General features: G+C 40.8%; 1 protein-coding gene across 2 annotated transcripts; it reads right to left on the minus strand.

Moving 5' to 3' along the window:
- Nucleotides 1-3,798: 3,798 nt before the first annotated feature.
- RPL34 (ribosomal protein L34) lies at nt 3,799-8,928 on the minus strand. Of its 2 annotated transcripts, none has more exons than XM_049885553.1 (5): nt 8,901-8,928; nt 7,294-7,367; nt 7,112-7,211; nt 6,679-6,782; nt 3,799-3,939 (listed from the first exon to the last, which is right to left on the minus strand). In XM_049885553.1, exons 2-5 carry the CDS (start codon nt 7,356-7,358, stop codon nt 3,855-3,857), a joined length of 354 nt encoding a protein of 117 aa, XP_049741510.1. In that variant the 5' UTR covers nt 7,359-7,367; nt 8,901-8,928; the 3' UTR covers nt 3,799-3,854. The 2 variants fall into 2 exon arrangements, with proteins under 2 accessions (XP_049741510.1, XP_049741509.1); XM_049885552.1 differs by having other exon boundaries at nt 8,896-8,919.
- Nucleotides 8,929-21,993: the final 13,065 nt, after the last annotated feature.

Here is a 21,993-nt window from a genome sequence, read left to right on the forward strand (position 1 = left end):
AAGGTGGCTACAGTGGGCTTCCCAGCCCATGGAGCAAGACAGAGCTGAATGCCTTGGGGCAAGAGGCTTGCTGGTGGAGTATGGTGCCTCCAGGCACTTATTGGTGGAGCTAAAGAGCTTTGTAACATTTACCCGAGCAGGGCAGAGGCCAGGCCCAAGGGGGGCCGAGGCCAACAGCGAGGACCCAGGCATACAGTGAGGGCCAAGAGTGAGAGACTAGGCCTGAACAGGGCTTGGCAGCAGAGGCCAGACTGTGGGCATAGCTAATGAAGGAGCTGTCTTGATCAAAGAACTGTATCCAGAGTTCCTGTTACTTCTAAGTTCATCCTGATCCTGAATTGCAACCTGTTACTTCCCTAATAAACCCCATAATCATGGAAAAAAAAAAAATTTTTTTTTCTCAAGAACTATGTTCACAAGAGTTAAGTGGGGGAAAATAGTCAAAAATTTATACAAGGGTAAGTCAAAAAGTACTGCTACAAAATAGAAACCTTTAGTAAACAAAAATATTAAAATGTGAAGCTACTGTTTCTTGACATATCCTTCGTCTAGGTCTATACACTTCTGAAGGCGGTGTTTCCACCTCTTTAACCCTTCCCTGAAAAACTCTTTGCTTTAAAACCCAGTACCCAGTGCCATCGAGTCGATTCTGACTCATAGCGACCCTATAGGACAGAGTAGAACTGCCCCATAGAGTTTCCAAGGAGCGCCTGGCGGATCTTTGCTTTACACCGCATCAAAACGGCAGTTTTCGCATCTTCGAGCGACACAAATCATGTTCCTTTTAAATGTTCATTGAGTTTAGGGAACAAGAAGAAGTCTGAAGGGGCAAGGTCAAGGCTGTAAAGTGGATGGGGTAAGGTTTCCCAACAAAATGCTGGTAGAACAGCCCTTGCTACCCTTAAAGAGTGAACAGGTGCATTATTGTGATGGTAGAAAATTTCTTGAAAATTTCCTGGCCTTTTTCTCACTAATGAAATTTTCTTAAAACTTCTTCATAATAAGGTCCCATGATTGTCCTGTGTCCTTCTAGAAAATCTATCAAGATTACCCCTTTGGAATCCAAAAATAAACATAGTTGCCATAACCTTGAGGGGTCTTCCCTCTCTTGGCTCATCTTTGAGGTCTTCCTGGCCTTCCTTAAAATGCTTGATCCACCTAAAAACTGCTGTTTTAAGTGCAGCAGCATTCCCATAAACCTGTGCAAAGCTTCAATGATTTGGGAAGATGTCCACCTGAGTTTTGTTAAAAATTTGATATTAGCCCTGAGCTCAAAATTGTTTTTTTCCATGGCACAGAAAGTATCCTTTTTTTTTTTTTTTTTGAAGGCACCGTTTTTCTAACAAGACTAAGACAAGTTTATTACTGATAGAACTGTCCGCAGCCATCCACTGATGGCAGACACGTTCAAACACGTTTTGTTTGGAATAAGCCCGTGCATGTATAAATGTATAAGATGGAACAAAAAAACAGCAATACATTTTGACCTACCCTCATATATACAGCATGTTTCCAGTCTTAAAATGTCTTATGCCTAGAAAACCAAATGGGAGGAAAGGCATCAAATTATTAAAAGTTATTATGAATAGTGAAATTTAAGGGAACTCTTTTTCAGTCTATTTTCTATGGAGCCTATTTTCTAGACTTCCTGAATTATCTACAAGGATGTTTTATAAGTGAAAAATATTTTACATTTAGAAAAGCTTAAATCACTTAATATCAAGAATCTTTTGAAACTTATGCACACTTAAATGCTAACTTTAGTTTTCTCAAATTTCTCAATCAACTCCTTTGCTGAAATTTCATAGGCCTCATCAGGTATAGCCTATGTATTCAGCCATGTCATTCAAACTAATTTTGAGTATGTATATTTTTTTTACTAGGAAGAGGTGAAGTAGTCCTGGTGGTGCTGTGGTTAAGTGCTCAGCTGCTAACCGAAAGGTGGTTCAAACCCATCAGCTGCTCTGCAACAAAAGATGTGGCAGTCTGCTTCCGTAAGGATTACAGCCTTGGAAGCCCTATGGGCAGTTCTCCTCTGTCCTATGGCGTCATCCACGAGCAGGAATTGACTTGACAGCAACCAATAGAAAGAGGGGAGCCTTGAATGGCAAGAGCTCATGCTTGGTTGGCAAATAGTAGCTTTCCCCTCCACAGCTAGTGTCGAAATATTACATCTCAAGCCTTTAAAATTATAATCATTAAGAAATTGAATTTAAACTTGTTCGGGTGTGTTAAGTCCCACTTTTCAGATTCTTTTATCAAACAGACTACTACCACAGGATCACAAAATGCCTCAGTGCAGTATGTTAGTTAGCCTAAGTCATGGGGAAGTGACATGTTACTATACCCTAGAACACAAGGCTTTTCAATTATGTCCTTCCTACTAAAAATGTCATTTTTAATACTGTGGCCAATTAAACATTATACAAGAGAATTGTATCATCCTCATTGCTCAATTCCTGGGTGTTTTGGAAAACCTAATGGATCTCAATTGTCTGAGACTAAAGACTGACAACAGGGGTCCCATCCCATCTATCATCTTATGCTAATGTGTTCATTACGGTGCTCATAAAGTCATTAGGGCTGAAGTCTCTGAATACATCATTTGCAAAAACCCTGGCAACACATACAGCCCTGGATAACATTATACCCTCTACCTCCGTTTTTCATCTGTACAATGTATCACTGGGTTATTAAGATTAAATGGTGTTAGGTGTTTGGAACAGTCAGTCCAAGGGCAAATCTGGTGTTAGCTATTCTTGTGGAGATGCTGTCCAATACTGTGGTAAAAAAATAATCTAAGACTGCCTGGGTTCAAACAAATGCCAGGCACTTACTAGCTGTAATCGTTCTTCTCATCTGCAAAATGTTGAAACAAAAAGGGCATTTCTATTTAAAACCCTCCTTTAAACAAGATTAATTTTACTTAACTTCCCCCTAGTACTCATTCAGCTTCTGTATTCCTGTTGTCAGGTCTAAATATGTTCCAACTCAGAGGCCCGATAGGACAGAGAACTGCCCCACAGGGTTTCCAAGAAGCAGCTACCAGATTTGAACTGCCAGACTCTTGGTTAAGCAGCTGAGCTCTTAACCCCTACATGAGAGCATGGGGCCTCTGCTCTTGGCTCTCTCAAAGATTAAGACTGAGATAGCCTAAAAGAACAAGTGTAGCTTATATGTAGAGCACTTTGATGGCTGGTACAATCTAAGAACTGTCATTAGCTATGTCTTTACAGACAGTACTACACAGTTGCAAGAGAAAATGGATATACTAAGGTTCTTATTTTAATGTTCTGACCTGGATTATAAATAGAAAACGAATCAAGATGTGACATTTTATTAGACCCATGACATAAGGTTTTGTATACAGGAGCTCATTTTCTGAATATGAACTGTTTTGAAATCTAACTGCCAATAGGTGGCTTTTATTACTGATCCCTCAAGTACTGAACTCTCCAAATTAGACCATTTTTGAACTGAACCAGAGGAATAGAAGGTCTAACAATGGTATAAAAAGGCTCCATTCTAAATTACTTGTTGGGTACTACGGTTTCTGTCCTATGAAACTTGGCAGTGAAGAATACTACGAAAGCCAACCAAATGGTATTTTAAAAAGCTTCAGATATAAAGGCCATTTTTCTCAAACTGCCCAACCTAGGTCTTAGGTCAGTAAAGATATATATTGCCAGGTCAAGCAGTGGCTAGAGGTGGTGTCAAACATTCTGGCACCACTACTTCCTATTATTATTATTTTTTAAAATAAAAAACCTACTATATACTAACAAACTACAACAGAAACAAAAGAAGCAGCCGTTTTATTTATTTTTATTATTCAAAAAAGCTTCATTTTTTTTTTATTTAGCTTTTTGACTCTGTGCTTGTGCCTTCAATACTTTGACAACGATTTTCTGCTCCTCAATAAGGAAAGCACGCTTGATCCTAGAAAGGAAAACATTAAGTGAATATAGTTTTAAAAAATGAAGCTCATTGACACAGGGCAAGAAAGGTTCCATAAAAGAACTGAGCAAAGCAATCAGGGAAGATAGCCAGAAAGGTAAACAAAGCCCCCAAGTACAGAGTAAAAAACATAATAGCTGAAATTACATCAACAGACCCTTTCAGCCTAACGTCTACTTCTTGCAGTGGCATCTAAAGCAGGAAAATTTGATTCCATGTAAATGCTACCAGCCCCCCTCCTTTCTTGGTTATTATGAACAACTAAAATCATCCCTATAGGAGACCATTCTGCCATTTATGGTAGCTTTTCATTTAAACCAAAAAACCAAACCCACTGCCATCAAGTCGATTCCGACTCATAGTGACCCTATTTAATATTATTATTAGAATCCAGGACTTATTACTTGATTTGCAAAATGTCTTGGAAAGCTCAAACCACATCTCAAAAAATTTCCAGGAGAAACAACTCACAAAGAGCGCATGTGCTGCAGAGGAAAATGAAGGCTATCAGCAAGAGGCACTTCGTGATGAATAAGGATTCTAGAGTGCCGCCATCTGGGTCAAACCCTACCACTTACTAGCCATGTCATCTATGGCAAGTTACTGTCTCCATATCAAGGCACAGGACTAACACCTATTTCACAGGGTTTTTATGAAGATTAAATTTGGAAGGATTTGCTATGCAAACCCTGAGGTTTGGTATCAAAAGATTTAGTTTAGAAACTTAAAATTAAGACCACAGAACTAGCTGAATAAACTTGGAGGCAAAAACCATTTCCGTGAATCTATTTCTTCACTTGTGAAGACCAAAAAAAAACAAAGACCAGACCCGGTGCCGATGAGCCTGATAGCGACCCTACAGGACAGAGCAGAACTGCCCTATAGGGTTTCCAAGGAGCGCTTGGTGGATTCGAATTGCTGACCTTTTGGTTAGCAGCCATAGTTCTTAACGACTACGCCACCAGGGCTTCCTGTGAAGGCCAAGTAATGTAAAAGAGTTATCTGGCATTATTGTAAGCATTTTAAATTAAGCCCTAACTATGCACACCTATCCCTCCCCACTGCCACTTCCTTAGCTCACGCCTTCATTTCTTACCTAGTTTACCATAATACCCTTCTTGACTTCCCTGTTTCCACTCAGTGTTCACCAATCTACCATGCTATTCAACCCAGAAACCAGGAAATCATCTCAGTTTCTTTGCAACATCAAATCACCCACAAATCCTTCTACTTACAACTTCTTTGGAGAGGCAATTTAATGTTAAGTTTCTCTTAATGAAAGTTAAGAAGTGCCTCAGTAAAACCTGGTGTTGCCCCTTTCCAGTTCTGTGAACAAGTGTTAAGCAATAAGTCTTGGTTTCTTCACAAAAAATGTTAATAGAAACTCCTTCCTGATAGGCTTGTGAGGATTAAAGTGCACACCACTGAACTTTCTGTCATGTAAATGTTACACTACCAACTCGGTTGTTACCACTACCAATTTGTTCCTAGACTACCTACTGTTAATAGTCTTGTAACAGACGCCAACTCCTGCTTCTTCTCTAGACCACTGAGTACTGTTCCAAATATGCAAACCAGACCCTCACAGTTCTGCTTTAAAAAAAAATCAACGGTACATCACTGTCTTTAAGCCTTCCTCATCCAGCACTGCCCGACCTTCATGCTGTCTTTCCCTTACTCTCTATATAAATCCCCTGCTCCTACAGAATATCCAGAACACCCAACCCTCTATCTGGAACTCTTCTCTCCCAATCATCCTCATCCCCACCCATTCATGTCTTAACGCAAATATCATTTCCTCACCCTTCACAAAGTAGAGGAAATGTATGTTCCAAATGTTCACCTTTAGATGAATGAATGACTTCACCTTCCACTCTAATGCAGTGACGTTTCTGGTATACCAAAGGGTTCCCTGTCCTGTACAAGTTTCCATTGTGAAAGTAATTCAACCCCGTTACTTCCCTAATTTTTAAGGATCAAGTTAAAAATCCATTTTCAACCGGTAAGGCCCTTCATAATGTATGTATAATTTTTCTACCTTTGTCTATGACCTCCTACAACCTTCTGCTCCAGCCATGCTAGAATTATATATGCCTGTTTTGTTCCTATGGAAACCCTGGTGGCATAGTGAGTGGCTAAAAGCTATGTTTGCTAACCGAAAGGCAGGCAGTTCAAATCCACCAGGCGCTCCTTGGAAACTCTACGGGCAGTTCCACTTCAACCTATAGGGTCGCTCTAAGTCAGAATCAACTCGACGGCAGTAGGTTTTGAGTTTTATTTTGTTCCTGTGCTTTTTTTTAAAAAAACACCTTCCACTCTCCATCTATCTATGGCTCATCCGTGAAGACTCAGCTGAAGTGTCTCTTTTGGAGCTTTTCTTTGGGTTCCCTAGGAACCCAAGTCACACCTTTAACCAAACCACTAATACATATTCATACTCATCCCTTCCCCCTCCACCCAAAAAACCAAGTGTCCTTTCAATTTCTGTATGTAGCATGAAAGTGCCCAAGAATTCTGGCTGAATTAATCCGAACTAATATCATTTATCAGTTTGCACAACACCAATTATCCGTACTCAAGGAAAGATTTTAAAGCATGCAAACCTTGTTACTTAAGGAATTTTTTTCACCAGTCTTCTCATGATTAGCATGCAATGTAAAAACTATAGAGAGAACGGACACTTGGTAAGAAAATGAATCCTAGAGTTCTATCTATATTTACCTGTCACGGACACACTTAGCACACATGGAACCACCATAGGCCCTGCTGACATGTTTTTTTGTTTTGGACAACCTCATGAGAACTTTAGGTCTCACAGCACGAACCTGCATAAAGAAAATACTGTGGTTATTTTGTGATGCTTCAACAGAAATACAAACCTTACCAGGATTTTAGTAGGTGGTGTTTTTTAAAAGCATGAACTTTAAACTTGACTATGAGGAAAATGGTACTTGAATTATCTGAAAGGTACTGCATGGCATTTCTGACACAGGTTTTAAAAAAAATGTCTATGTTCTTGGACAGATTTGGATCATGGATGTTTAGTAATTCTCAGCCCTTAGTGGTGACCTCTCCGTTCACTCCCTTACTAACGAGATTAAATCTCAGAAGTTCAATCCCTGTTAATGCTGTTCACAGAAAAAGGATCACTTACCCCTCTAAGTCGGCCGGGGCACACGCCACATGCAGATTTTGGTGCTTTACCAACCTTCTTGGTATAAAGGTAAACAATTCTATTACCAGGGGTTCGGGACCTAGAAAGTCAAAGAATAGGCAAGAAGTCAGCATCTTGTGGAGAAAATGAGAAATTGCGTTTTAAATTTTACAAGTACTTACAGCCTAGTTTTGTTAGAGGCTGTATTGTAGGACAGCCTACGACGGTAGGTCAGACGCTGGACCATTTTGAATGCCTAATTAAACAGAGTGGAATAAATTAAGTACTCATGATGAAAGTAATTCAAATCTCAAAACACAACATTAAATAATTTTTAGATTTGATCTTGTCTAGCCACTTGTTATAATCCTGTGATTTAGTTTTTTCATTGAAAATAATCACCATCACTATAACTGACATTACACATTGTCCATATATATACAAATATAGACATATATCTCCTTATATGTTGCTGCTGTTGGTTGCCTCAGAGTCAATTGTGACTCACAGTGACCCCATGTGTGCAGAGTAGAACTGCTTCATTGTGTCTTCAAGGTTGTGACCCTTTGGAAGCAGGTCACCAGGCCTGTCTTCTGAGGTGCCTCTGGGTGGGTCTGAACTGCCAACCTTTCCGTTACTAGTCTGCACAACCCAGGGAACCACATTCTTATATAGTATCTTTACATTAAGACAGTCTTACAAAAAGGATTCCACATTTTAAAACTCCTTAGAGGCAGTAAGAATGGCAAGAGGCAATGTTTTCCTGATGATAATCAACTGTGACATCTGGTTACAATTCTGATTGCCAGGCTCCTTCCTTACAAGTCTGATTCTGTTTGGGATGGTATCCAGAGTCCTAACTAGGCTAGTTTGAGAAACATGGGTTTTAAAGAAACAGTATATGTGAACTAGCAAGTTCGACCCTATGTCATTTACTGGGAATATGGTGCAACTAAAGCTAGTTTCCTCATCTCTCACTAAGACTTTTGTCTACTTTACATAACCGTCATTAGGATTCAGTATGTTCAGGGCTGTCTTGCTCCAAAGCAGCACCTGAGTCAAGTGCCTTTTAATACTAGTCTCGGTACTATATTAAGTGTCTTTGAGCTATGACACTGATGTTATTGCTTGGCAAATCAGTTACACAGCCAAGTATGTAAACGATTAAGTAGTTTCTAACTAGCCTACTCAAAATAACAAGCTACAAATTTCTCCGTCGTGAATGATTTTATTGTCACATGCCGAAGACAATTTACTTCTAACCACACTAAAATAGAACCATCGCACGCCAAAACCGCATGGAAAGCCAATGAGTGATTTTCATCACCACAACTAACACGGAAAACTCCATTATCAACAAACTCCTCCCTGCTGCTGGCCTTGAAAAGATAACCTTTTCAAACCACCACTCGAACTTGGTGGTCCCTCGCCCTCCCAATGCCAAGAACATCTACGATCGCGGGGTCAAGACATAGGTGTTAAGAACCGAAAACGTTCGACAATCTCAGAGTTTCAAGCAGCCCAACCACAATTCGTTTCCATCTTCAAACGCCGGACTCCGGAGACGGAGTGTGTTCGGGCCTTTGCCAGCTCCGGAGCGGCCGCCGGGTCCAGGAGCGTCCGAAACTAAACGTAGGGAACCTGCTCACCACTAGCCTCACTCATAAGCCCCTTATTCCCACGCCATCTCAAAAGACTGCGCCTGAAAGCTGTCAGGTCCCACAACTCCATGGATGGCGAACGATTCTAAAGCGAGTTGAGAACGGGAAAAGAGAAACACCAACCATACCGCCACACACCGACCCCGGAAGAGGAAAGAAAAAGAGCGCTTGAGAGTTCAAAGGTCAAATATGACGGCATAGACAGGAAGTTGCGTCAGAGTTATTCGCGCGGAGAACTAAGCGCCACCACGTTGTACGGCCGCCGACGCGCCGTTCTGCCCTGCTCGGGGATGCAGAACGCGGCCATGTTGTACGGCAGCCCGACTCACCGCCCCTCTGTGGGCGTGGGTGCTTCCCAGCGATTCACAGCAACCAAAAAAAACCAAACCCAGTGCCGCCCAGTCGCTTCCGACTCATAGCGACCCTATGGGACAGTACAACTGCCCCATAGAGTTTCCAAGGAGCGCTTGGCGGAGTCCAACTGCTGACCTTTTGGTTAGCAATATTCACAAGCCGCACAAAACTTTTGGGGAATTGCTGTAGACACAAACCGAAATGACAATGAGCTGCAAAGAGCAGAAGAGGGACAGATACCAACTTTTTCGTTCTTACCGACTCTACGACACGTTTAACCTAAAGAGCACCAGCTCTGGGGTTAGACTTGGATTTGAACCCAACGCTGCCATTTATTACTAGGTGACCATTGAGGAGTTGCTAGCTGTGACCTTCCCTTCTTCTTCCTTGTCATTCATTCGAAGCGTAAACTTTACAGACAGACAGGTTGGGATTTTAATCCAAGATCTGCTGATTACTAGCTGCCTTACTTTGGGCAAGGTCCTTAAGTATCTAAAAGAGATGTTAGTAAGGTCCCTGAGTAGTGCAAACAATTAAGAGATCAGCTACGAACCTGAAGGTTGGTAGTTGGCACCTACTCGGGGGTGCCATGGAAGAAAGGCCTGGCAACCTACGTCTGAAAAGATTGCAGCCAAGAAAACCCTATGGAACAGTTCTATTCTGTCACACATGGGGCTGTTATGAGTCTGATGACAGCAATGGGTTTGGATTTTTTGTTTTGTTTATCTTGCAGTGTTATTCCATGATCAGAAGCATCAAGAAGTTAAAGCATGTAGCACACAGCCTTGAACAGTGTAAGTGCTCAATAAATGGTAGCTAATTTTATGATTATGTACAAAAGTTACTTGAGGTTTCCCATCAGCAGTAAAGTCTGAGCTGGACCTTAAAATGATGAAGAGACAAAAAACAGCTCTCTGAAGTAGTATGTAAAAGTTTACATTGTGTGTGTGTGTGTGTGTGTGTGTGTGTAATTTTCTGAGAAGAGGGTTCTTAGTTTTCTTCATGTTGTCAAAGGGGTTCATGACCCTCCAAAAAAGTGAAGAACTCTTTGCTGGCCTTTAAGGGAAAACACTACAAAGGGCTTTTAAATTTTTATCTTACGTTAGGTTCCCTGGAAAGATAGAGGGAGGGTTCTGTGTTGGGGTGGGTAGGGGGGGGTGCTCTTAGGAAATACACCCTTAAAGAAGTGAAGAAGGCAGGATCTGGTGACTCACATGTGGTTGCCCTTAAGGCCTTAGCTTTTCCAATAGGGAATTCTGGAATTAGCGTGGCTCTACAGAATTATCCTAAACAGGGGCCAGGCCTTTGTGCTCCTATATCAGCCAGTAGTTGGCCTTCTGCCGCCTGACGGTGAATGAGGCAGTTCCCTGAAGCTGAGAGCAAAGTCCAGTGAGAGAGGTAGCTGTGAGCAGCCTGTATTCCCCGCAGCTAGAGGATAATGGGAAACCTTGGTGACATAGTGGTTAAGAGCTATGGCCACTAACCAAAAGGTTGGCAGTTCGAATCCACCAGGTGCTCCTTGGAAACTCTGTGGGGCAGTTCTACTCTGTGCTGTAGGGTTGCTATGAGTCGGAATCAACTCAACGAGTTAGGGGATGATGAGTGTGCCTTGACCCAGAAGAGAGGATTTTGACAGAGCATCACAGTATCCACTCCGTTTTCCTTCCAGCCTTTCCAATCCAATTAGTGAGTGGTAAACCAGGCAAGTGACAGAGGGCAGATAGCCTGTCCATTTGGAGATCTGTCTTGAGTTCTTTTAATTCCTTGCATCATTACCATCTTTGTCACCACAATGGATGGAAGGCTCTGATTATATCCTTCCTTCTGCCCATTCTCAAATAGCTGCTTCTCCCCTGACCTGGTCCTGTACTGCTTCCCTACTTCTCAGCTCTTTGATGTGTGCCTCTGGAACCCAAGTTCCATGGAAAAATACTGTCATACTTTGCATCTGTGTGCCAGGCATAAGGATGGAGGCTAAGACAGCAAGCAAAATATGGTTTTGGAATGAATGAATGAATGAGTGAAATGAGTGAATGAATTTGGAATATGTCCTCTGTATTTCCAGATAGTCTTCTCTGGGCAGACAGGTACAACAGGAGATGACAACCACGGTGGCCTCCGCGCCAACAGATAAGAACAGTTGTTTCACCATCTTAGTTTTCCTTTATTGTATTTAGCCCAGTTCTCTAATAGAATTTTTCCTCTGTTTCAATCTCTATTTGCATTTTTTGATCAGTCTTGGCAGATATCTGGTGATCACACTGAAAATTTCAGTAATCTCATCTGTGTTTATTGTCTTCTCTCTTTGTTGTCTGTTCAGTAATTTCTCTGTAAATATTTGGTAAACTTCTGTGAAATTGAAAGAAATTAGGCCCACCTTATACTTTTTCTGGTTTGGACTAGGAACTTTTAAAGTTTAACCTTCATTTATTTAAGAAGTCTTTGATAAAAGTTACTAATTTTAATGTGGTCAAATTTATCAGTCTTTTTTTTTTGTAGTGTTTTCTGTGTCTTGTTTAAAAAATTTTTTCTACTCCCAAATCTATAAGATATCTGCTTATATTTTCTACTAATACTTTTAAAGTCCTGTTATTGACTCTTTTAGTGTTGATTTTTGTATATAGAGTTAGGGACACAATTTTATCTCTTTCCTTATGGATAACCATTTTTCTATTTTTCCTACCTATTCGATATGTTATCTGCGTCCTATACTCGTTCTCACCGCTTGTGGCAACTCCTGATTCCACCTATAAACTAGCAGCGTTGGCAGTCGTAAACTTCACTAAGAGAGAGAAGAACATTCAGCCCAAAGCTAGCTCCTATGAGGTGGAGGTCAGGCACACCTCTGCTCTCCAACCCCCTCACCGTCTCTGACACCAGCCGCCCTCCCCACACTCTCTGTACTTCTCTGTTGGGCTTGATAATTAGTTGCAGTGGCTACACAGAACTCACAGACCATAGTCATGGTTTTGTGGTTTATTAGCGAAGTAACAGGCTGCAACTCAGGATCAGGATCAACTTGGAAGTAATGGGAACAACTGAGGAGACAGGACATAATTTGTCAATCAGGACGACTTCCAACCAAGACAGCTCTCAGCTCCTTGGCTGTACCCACAGGCCACCTCTGTTGTTGGACCCCTCTTCACCTGGTCTGCTGCCCTCGGGCAAGTGTTACAGCTTTTTAGTTTTGCTGACAAGTATGCGGAGGCATCATACTCCTCCAGCAACCTTTCTGCCTGAAGACACTCAGCTCTCTTGCTCCGTGGGCCAGGAAACCCACCGCAGCCATGGAGTGTCCTTTCCAGTGTTACAATTCTTTCTGTCTCCTGGGTCTAGGAGGTTCTCAGTGCAGGGACATAGGTCCAAAGGACATGCTCCACCTCCAGCTCTTCTTGATAGTAGTGAGGTCTCCCTCAGTGTCTGTGGGACTGGCTCTTTTATAAACGTACTCCTCCCACCAAGACCACAAACTGACCAATCCCCTTGGTTAATCACAGTCACCTTGCTTTCATAGTAAACTGTCAAATCCCTTTGCAAGATTGTGGTCTGGCAATTCATCTTGGCAGAACTTTAAACCCAGGGCCAGAAAGGCCGTATATAAAGAGAAACCTGTTGCACTACGTATACCAAATTTCCATACGTTGTCATCTGTTTCTGGCTCTCTGTTATATTCCACTGGTGACTTTGTCTTTTCCTTCTTAGCGCCACACTAATTATTTAGTAAACCCTAACATCTGAAAGGAAAAATACATAGATCTTTGATCTTTTTTTCTTTCAGATACATTTTAAAATCAGCTAATTTGAATTTTGGTTGCATTTGCGTTGAATCTGTGTATCAGTTAAGGGAGACCTGACAGTGTTGTTATATGAAAATTTTAAAACATGAACGTAGCGCATTTTCTTTTATGTCCATTAGTAAAGTTTTATAGTTTTTCTACAGAGTTTTGCGTACCTTTTGTTAGATTAATTAATTAATTTTTGTCAGATTAATTTCTGGGAACTTAACATTTTCTGATGCTACTGAACCTGCTCACTCGTCTATGCCAAGAAATGTAGGAGACGGCTTCCTGGCCAACCGCCTGGGAGAGATCCATATTTATGCCTATTCCCGAGAAAGGTGATCCAACCGAATGTGGAAATTATAGGACAATATCATTAATATCACACGCAAGCAAAATTTTGCTGAAGATCATTCAAAAATGGCTGTAGCAGTATATCGACAGGGAACTGCCAGAAATTCAGGCCAGTTTCAGAAGAGGACGTGGAACCAGGGATATCAGTGCTGATGTCAAATAGATCCTGGCTGAAAGCAGAGAATACCAGAAGGATGTTTACCTGTCTTTTATTGACTATGCAAAGGCATTTGACTGTGTGGATCATAACAAACTATGGATAACATTACGAAGAATGGGAATTCCAGAACACTTAATTGTGCTCATGAGGAACCTTTACATCAAGAACAAGGGTAATACTGATTGGTTTAAAGTCAGTAAAGGTGTGTGTCAGGGTTGTATTCTTTCACTATACCTATTCAATCTATATTCTGAGCAAATAATCCGAGAAACTGGACTATATGAAGAAGAACGGGGCATCAGGATTGGAAGAAGACTCATTAACAACCTGCGTTATACAGATAACACAACCTTGCTTGTTGAAAGTGAAGAGGACTTGAAGCACTTATAATGAAGATCAAAGACCACAGCCTTCAGTATGGATTGCACCTCAACATAAAGAAAACAAAAATCCTCACAAATGGACCAATGAGCAACGTCATGATAAATGGAGAAAAGATTGAAGTTGTCAAGGATTTCATTTTACTTGGATCCACAATTAACGGCCATGGAAGCAGCAGTCAAGAAATCAAAAGATGCATTGCCTTGGGCAAATCTGCTGCAAAGGACCTCTTCAAAGTGTTGCAGAGCAAAGATGTCACCTTGAAGACTAAGGTGCGCCTGACCCAAGCCATGGTATTTTCAATCTCATATGCGTGTGAAAGCTGGACCATGAATAAGGAAGACCGAAGAAGAATTGATACCTTCAAATTGTGGTGTTGGAGAAGAATATTGAATATATCATGGACTGCCAAAAGAATGAACAAATCTTTCTTAGAAGAAGTACAGCCAGAATGCTCCTTAGAGGCAAGGGTGGCAAGACTGCATCTTACATACTTTGGACATGTTGTCAGGAGGGATCAGTCCCTGGAGAAGGACATCATGCTTGGCAGAGTACAGGGTCAGCGGAAAAGAGGAAGACCCTCAGTGAGGTGGATTGACACAGTGGCTGCAACAATGAGCTCAAGCATAACAACGATTGTAAGGACGGCTCAGGACCAGGCAGTGTTTCATTCTGTTGTGCATAGGGTCGCTATGAGTCGGAACTGGCTCGATGGCACCTAACAACAACTGTAAATGGTATCTTTTTAGGTATATATTTTCGTTGTTTGTTGCTGGGATATAGAACTGCAATTGATTGTATATTTTACTTTCAGCCATATTGATAAATTCTCCTATTCCAGTAATGTGTCTGAAGTTTCTTTTCGATTTCCTGTGTAAATGGCCATGTAACGACTAAGGAAATTGAAACTGTAATTTGAACTCTTCATACAAAAAATAAATATACAGCTTAATAAATGTTCACAAACTGAACACACCAAAGTCAAGAATCAATATCAGCACTCCCAAAACCCCCTTTGTGCCTCCTCCACCCCACCATGCCCCCACTTGCTCTCTTCTCTCCGTTGTCCTGACATCTAAGCCCATAATAAATTTTGTTAATTTTTGTACTTTATATAACCGGAACATACTCTTTGTAACTGGCTTCTTTTGCTCAACTTTATGGTTATGGATTGAATTGTGTCCTCCCTAATGTGTGTTGGAATCCTAACCCTTATAGCTGTAGATAAGGAGCCCTAGTGGTGCAACAGTTAAGTGCTCGGCTGCTAACCTAAAGGTTGAACTTTGGAACTCACCAGCATCTCTGCAAGAGAGAAGATCTGGCTATCTGTTCCCATAAAGATGACAGCCTAGTGTAGAGGGTCGTGACAGAGCTGCAGAAAAATGTAAAACAAAATTCTAACTCAAAAATAAAGACCAGACTTGCTGACCTGACAGAGACTGGAGAAACCCTGAGAGTATGGCCCCCAGACACCCCTTCAGCTCAGTAATGAGGTCACTCCTGAGGTTCACCCTTCAGCCAAAGATTGAACAGGCCCATGGAACAAAATGAGACTAAAGGGGTACACCAGCCCTGGGACAGGGACTGGAAGGCAAGAGGGAACAGGAAAGCTGGTAATATGGATTTTAGGGCTGAGAAGGGAGAATGTTGACATGTCATGGGGTTGTTAACCAATGTTGTAGAACAATGTGTGTACTAACTGTTTGATGAGAGAATAGTTTGTTCTGTAAACCTTCATCTAAAGTACAATAAAAAAAAAAAAATAAAAAAAAATAAAAATAAAAAAAGATTACAGCCTAGGAAGCCCTAGAAGGCAGTTCTACTCTGAGCCGGAATATTCAACGGCATACAAAACAACAACAGCTGTGGGTGTAATCCCGTTTACAAATGGGATTTTCTTTGTTATGTTAAGAGGCAATGTCAGCATAGGGTGTATCCTAAACCTAATCACTTCTAAGTTATAAGAAGGGCAGATTAGACACAGAAGGAAGCTCAAATGGGGAGGCAGGGTAGGTGTGTTAGATAGATGCCACACGAAGATGGTCAAGGAACCAAGGAACACAAGGGCTACAGAAGCTGAAAAAGACAAGGATGTTACCCAGAGCTGAGAGAAAGAGAGAGCCTTCCTTTAGAGCCAGTACCCTGAATTTTGACTTCTACCCTTTTAAACTGAAAAAACAAATTTCTGTTCTTTAAAAGCACATACTTGTGGTATTTCTGTTACAGCAAAATTAGGAAACCAAGACATTTGTGTTTATGAGATTTTTCTATATTATTTTTCATTAGCTATATAGAATTCATTGAGTAAAATATACCACTATTGTACTGTTGATGGGTATTAGGTAGTTTCCAAGTTTTGGCCATTTTGAATAGTGCTGCTATGAACATTGTTGTACATGTCCTTTGGTGAAGGTAATGTACACATTCTGTTGGGTATATACCTAGAAGTGGAATTGCTGAGTCATGGGGTATGTGTGATAGGCAGAATTGTAAGAATTCCAGGATGGTTCCCATGACTTCTGCCCCATGCTGTTAATCCCATAATAATGCTATCTTACATGGCAAAAGGGATTTTGAAAGTGTAATTAAGGTTACTAATCAAATGACCTCAACTGAAGCCAAAAGTCTATGGAATTTTTGTTTATTAATTTATATCCTGCTACTCTATTGAATTATCTTATTATTGATATGAAGTTTTTCATTAATTTGGGGGGAGTTTCCAGGTATGTAGGAACCCTGGTGACACAGTAGTTAAGCACTCGGCTGCTAAACAAAAAATTGGCATTTAGAACCCACCCAGTGGCTCTGCAGAAGAAAAATACGGCAGTCTGTTCTTGTGAAGATTCCAGCCTTGGAAACCCTATGGGGTGCTTCTGCTCTGTCCTATAGGGTCAGAACTCGGTGGCCCTGGGCAGTAGTAATAGTCATATGTTATCTAGGTGTGTTACCATTGACTGATACTACCAACACAATATTAAATTGTAGTGAATGTAATAGGCACTGTTTTGTTCCTCACTTTAGCAGGAAAGCATCCAGTACTTCTCCATTAAATCATGTGTTAAGAAAATAACCATTGATTACTATTTCTTTCTTTCTTTTTTTTTTTTTTGACCATGTCAGGAGTGAGTGTTGAATTTGTGAATTTTCCTTTTTAGTATCTCTTGAGATCATAACTTACATTTTCTCTTTGGATCAGTTAAGTAGGGAATCATATTAATGGGTGGAATGGAGCACCTTCTCTAATTTGCACAAAGGCCTTGTATAAGCTAGTGGTAATCCTGTTTCCCTGGCTGTTCCTCCGCTTGGAATGATTTTGCCTCAAATACCTGCACTTACTTCCTTACCTGCACTTACTCTCACTTTCTTTACATCTTTCTCAAGATCTCTCTTTCAGTGAGACTTACCTTAACTACCCAACTTAAATGGCGCTAAGATCCTTGGGTGGTGCAAGTGGTTTGCTCTCAGCTACTAACTACAAGATTGTAAGTTTGAACCCACCCAGTGGTGCCGCATAAGAAAGGCCTGGCCGTCTACTTCCATAAGATCATAGAGATTGAAAACCCTATGGAGTGCAGTTCTACCCTGTCACACACCGAGTCTCCATGAGTCAGAGTTGACTTAATGGCAATGGATTTTATCTTCTGTTGGCACTCTCAGTCCAGTTCTCCCAATCCTGTTCTCCTTTTTCTTTTTTTGGTACCCATCACTTTCTAACAGGAGTCCTGGTGGTGCAGTGATGAAATGCTCAGCTGCTAGTGGAAAGGTTGGTGATTCGAACCCGCCAGCTGCTTCAAAGGAAAAAGATGTGGCAGTCTGCTTCCATAAAGATTTACATCCCTGGGGCATGGAACTACCCTATGGGCAGTCTACTCTGTTCTGTAGGGTTGCTATGAGTTGAAATCAACTCGATGGCGATGGGTTTGGTTTTTGGTTTATTGCTTTCTAACATATTATATATTTATTTATTATGTTTATTGTATATTGTCTGTCCCCATTAGAAGTATACTTCATGAAGCTAGGGAGCTTTACCTGTTTTTGTTTTGTTTTGTTTTGACTGATATATCTCCAGTGCCTAGAGCTGTCCTAAAACCTAGTAAGTACTCAGAAATATTTTTTAAATGAGTAGCAGTTGGCACTTACCAAGTAATAGTGAAAGGGAGCATTTGGACTTGAGGCTCCTGTTCAAGAAGAGCTTCATGTTCAGAAGTGTTACCTCATGTCTAGATGAGATGATATGTACAGTCTCTGGAATATATTAATGAGACTGAAAGCTTTTCATTGCAAAACTTTCACATTTTGCCCTGTCACTGGACCTCACAGCCTGCAGTGCACCGTGAATTAATGCATTTTCTTAATCCTGTGACTATTTGTGAATAACTCAATTATATTACATTGTATTTTGTGTATTAAAGCATCAGTTGATTTGATGTACACATTTAAAATATGCCATGGCTTTGGTAATCCTGCTTTGGCATGTGTCTTCATTTTTAAATTTATGCTTTGAACCTCAAGGAAAGTAGCAGGAGTGGCCTGGGCCTTCCTCCACCTCTGGGAGGCTGTGGTGGACACTTCCTGCTTCCCTTATATTGTTTGCAGTTCAACTCTGAAAGACTATTGAGACCTTCTGCTAAATGTGTCACCTGCATCTTTCATTGCTTTGCCAGCGTGAGCTATAGTTTAGAAACAATTTTTCTGCAAAGAGTTAAAATATCAGAGTATTTCAATCATTCTGAATTTTAGAAACAGGAATTTCAGACAAATTAGATTTTTTCTAATAGAAATGTTCTGAGCCTAAAGCCCTAAAGGGGAGTAAGGAAACCAATTAACTTTAATTTAAATAATCATGTCTTACGTAGCAAATGAACCAAGTTCTATTGTTAAAGAACAACTGTATTAAATCCCTGAAAGGTTAGCTTCAAAATGGCATAAATGCAGTGGTTTCATGTCTTACTAATGAAATAAGTTAATACTAGTTACTGTAACTTCTGTTTGCTGCCTAACTGGGCTTTGTTATTGAGAGTCGAAGAGGGGAATGATTTAAAGAACAGGGTTAGAATAATTGTGTGAAATTCTGATTGATGTTCCTATTGTTAGCAACTTTTTTTTTTTTAAGCAACAAACAAAAACACTAATTATTTAATTCCTGGGGAAAAACAGTACATGAAAATGTGAGAAAAGCTTATTTTCTTATTCCAAAAACTACATCGAGTGTATGATTTTCTGTTTGTGCTTGCTATTTAGAAACAATGTTTTTATGGTGATTGAAATCACCATTACTATTTACCTAGTATTTATAGCCACGACTGAATTTCAGCCAAAGTCTATAAACATTAAAGCAACCATCAGCCAAGCATTAATACCAAACCTGTTCCAACTCATAGCAACCTTGTAGGACAGAGTAGAACCGCCCCGGAGGGTTTCCAAGGTGTAAATCTTTACAGAAGCGGACTGCCACATCTTTCTCCCGTGGAGTGGCTGGTGGGTTTGGACTGCCATCCTTTCAGTTAGTAGCCGACTGTTTAATCACTGCACCACCAGGACTCCTGTTAGAAAGTGATAAACCAAAAGCCCCTTGCCATTGAGCGGATTCCGACTCACAGCGTTCCTATAGGACAGAGTAGAACTGCCCCACAGGGTTTCCAAACTGCCGACCTTTTGGTTAGGAGCCAAGCTCTTAACCACTACGCCACCAGGGCTTCAAGCATTAGTAAGGTATATATTATGCCTACATTCTGGCAGTAGGTTAATGCCTGAGGATTTATTTTGCATGAGTTAATGTGTTGTTGTTGTGTGCTGTCGAGTAATTTTTGACTCATAGTGACCCTATGTGACAGAGTAGAACTGCCTCATAGGGTTTTCTAGGCTGTAATCTTCACAGGAGCCGATAGCCAGGTCTTTCTCCTGTGGAGCTGCTCAGTTGGTTGGAATCGCTGATCTTTCGATTAATAGCCGAGCACTTACCTGGTGTGCCACCAGGGTACCTTTGAGGTAATAGAATAGAAAGAGCATGAGCCTGGCAGACGTAGTTGGAGGTCAGATCATGGAAGGAGTTAAATACTATGCTTAAAGGCTTAAACTCTATTCTTCTTATGCTTTCTCTTTCAATTTTTTTCCTTATCATGTGCTACCTTTGTGACCTTGGGCAAGCAGGTTAACCTCTCTGAGACTGTCCCTAGCCTCCTGTAATGTGGGAGTAATGATCCTATATTGGGGACAGTGGTAATTCAGTGGTACAATTTTCATCTTCCATGAGGGAGGCTTGGGTTTGATTCCTAACCAGTGTACCTCTTGTGCAGCCACCACCCATTTGTCCGCAGAGGTTTGTATGTCGCTGTGATGCTGAACAGGTTTCAACAGAGCTCCCAGACTAAGACAGATTAGGAAGAAAGGCCTGGTGATTTACTTCTGAAAATCAGCCAATGAAACCCCTATGGATCACAATGGTCAAATCTGCAACCAATTATAGGGATGGTTCAGGACCCGGCAGTGTTTCATTCTGTTGTGCATGGGATCGCCAGGAGTCAGGGCCAACTCAACAACAGCTAACCCTAACAACGACAACAATCCTATATTACGGGTATGCTGGGAAAATTAAAGAAGGCAAAGCATATGACTGAGGCTGGCCCACAGCGAACGCTCAGTAAGTATTGACCTTAGCAAAGTTTTCTAGAAATGGAACTCTGCTCTTCCTTATTAACCAGTTTTGCACTTCAGCGTCATACCATTTGTCTTACTAATGGTTGCTGTGCTCTTGGGAGAACCTTCTTATTTCCTTGGGGGTAGTTTTAGGGACACATAATGGAAAATAGCATGGATGGGCAGAAAAGAGCAAAAAGATTTAAAAGTGTTTGTGTATCAAAGTCTTGACTCCTGGAGATTTTTTTTTTTTTCCCTCCAAAGATAGCGACTACCTTTGCTAGCAACTTGACCTATGCCTTGATTCAATTATTTATGCAAATCAAAACAATCCCCCCCCTCCACACACACACACCGGGACTTTGTAAAATGAAGCTATAGAAAAGTCCAGTGCATTCCATCTTAGGGATGGTTGCTCAACAGCAGTACTCTTTTGTAGCAAGAGAAAAATAATTGTGCGGAATACCTCCCTACCTCCGCATAAAAAGTACATAATATCGTGTTTGTGTTGAAACTTTTTCTCTCGAAATGTCATAACCCCATAAGGAAGGAATTAAAATCCCATTATTTTAATTTACATCTAGCCACAAGATAAGTAAAGTTATCACTGAAATTCTAATTAAATGGGATGATTGACTAAGGTAGCACATCAAAGAAAAGAAAGGAATATGATAAGTCGAAGACTTATTAATTAGTCCGGGTGGAAGAAATTCCAGGGATGTCAAGCTGAGTCTGCTGCAAGGAGAAAAAAAGCAGAGAAGAAAACGTTCGTTTCTTTGAAGTTAGAAACTGAGATAGTGATGGAGGTAATTGTGTCTGACTGGATCCAGTAATGAAGAGCTGTAAATCAGACCTCAGAATCCAAGGAAAGATTCAAGTAACGAATGTGGCCGCCCCCCTGCCGCGAAGAAACAGAATGCAGAGCTCACTAATTGACCCAGCCTATTTCCCAGTAGTTCTCTGTTATTATTTATTAATTTTTAATTTCTGAATTATTTACGTCCTGGGAAATTATTCTTGACAGCCTGTTAGGCATGCCAAAGTTAATGGAGGATGAAAGGACTGGTACCAGAATTAGCAGAGATGTAGTCACAGGCTACTAGATTTAATGATTTTGGAAAGAAAAATTGATTTCACACAGCGTGTCACTTTATACTACTTTAGGGATACACCAGCTATTTGATTAATTGAGGAATAACCAATTCAAAGTATATTTGAAGTGTAAATGAGTCACAGTGCTCAGCTGTTTATTTTTCCCCTTCTCTGAGAGACCTGAATTTTCTTGAAGCTGATGATTAAAAGCTGATGAAGACATGCCTGCATGCTTTGAACGCACACCTGTTTGATTTGTATTAAACTCAGAAAGGAGGAAAACCCTGAAGTACAAGAGGAGGTATTTTCACTTCTCTCTCCCTTCTAAGCTCTTTCTGTGACTTCTTTACTCTAGCATATAGCTGCATGGTAGCTGCAAACTGCAGCCCTGATGAATGAGGCTCAAGGCAATTTCTCATTTACTTTATGGTCTATAAGCTCAATCAGAAAGAAGCAGTGCTTTCT

Source organism: Elephas maximus, chromosome 5 (genome assembly GCF_024166365.1).
Source record: "Elephas maximus indicus isolate mEleMax1 chromosome 5, mEleMax1 primary haplotype, whole genome shotgun sequence".
In the NCBI taxonomy this organism is placed as follows: Eukaryota; Metazoa; Chordata; class Mammalia; order Proboscidea; family Elephantidae; genus Elephas; species Elephas maximus.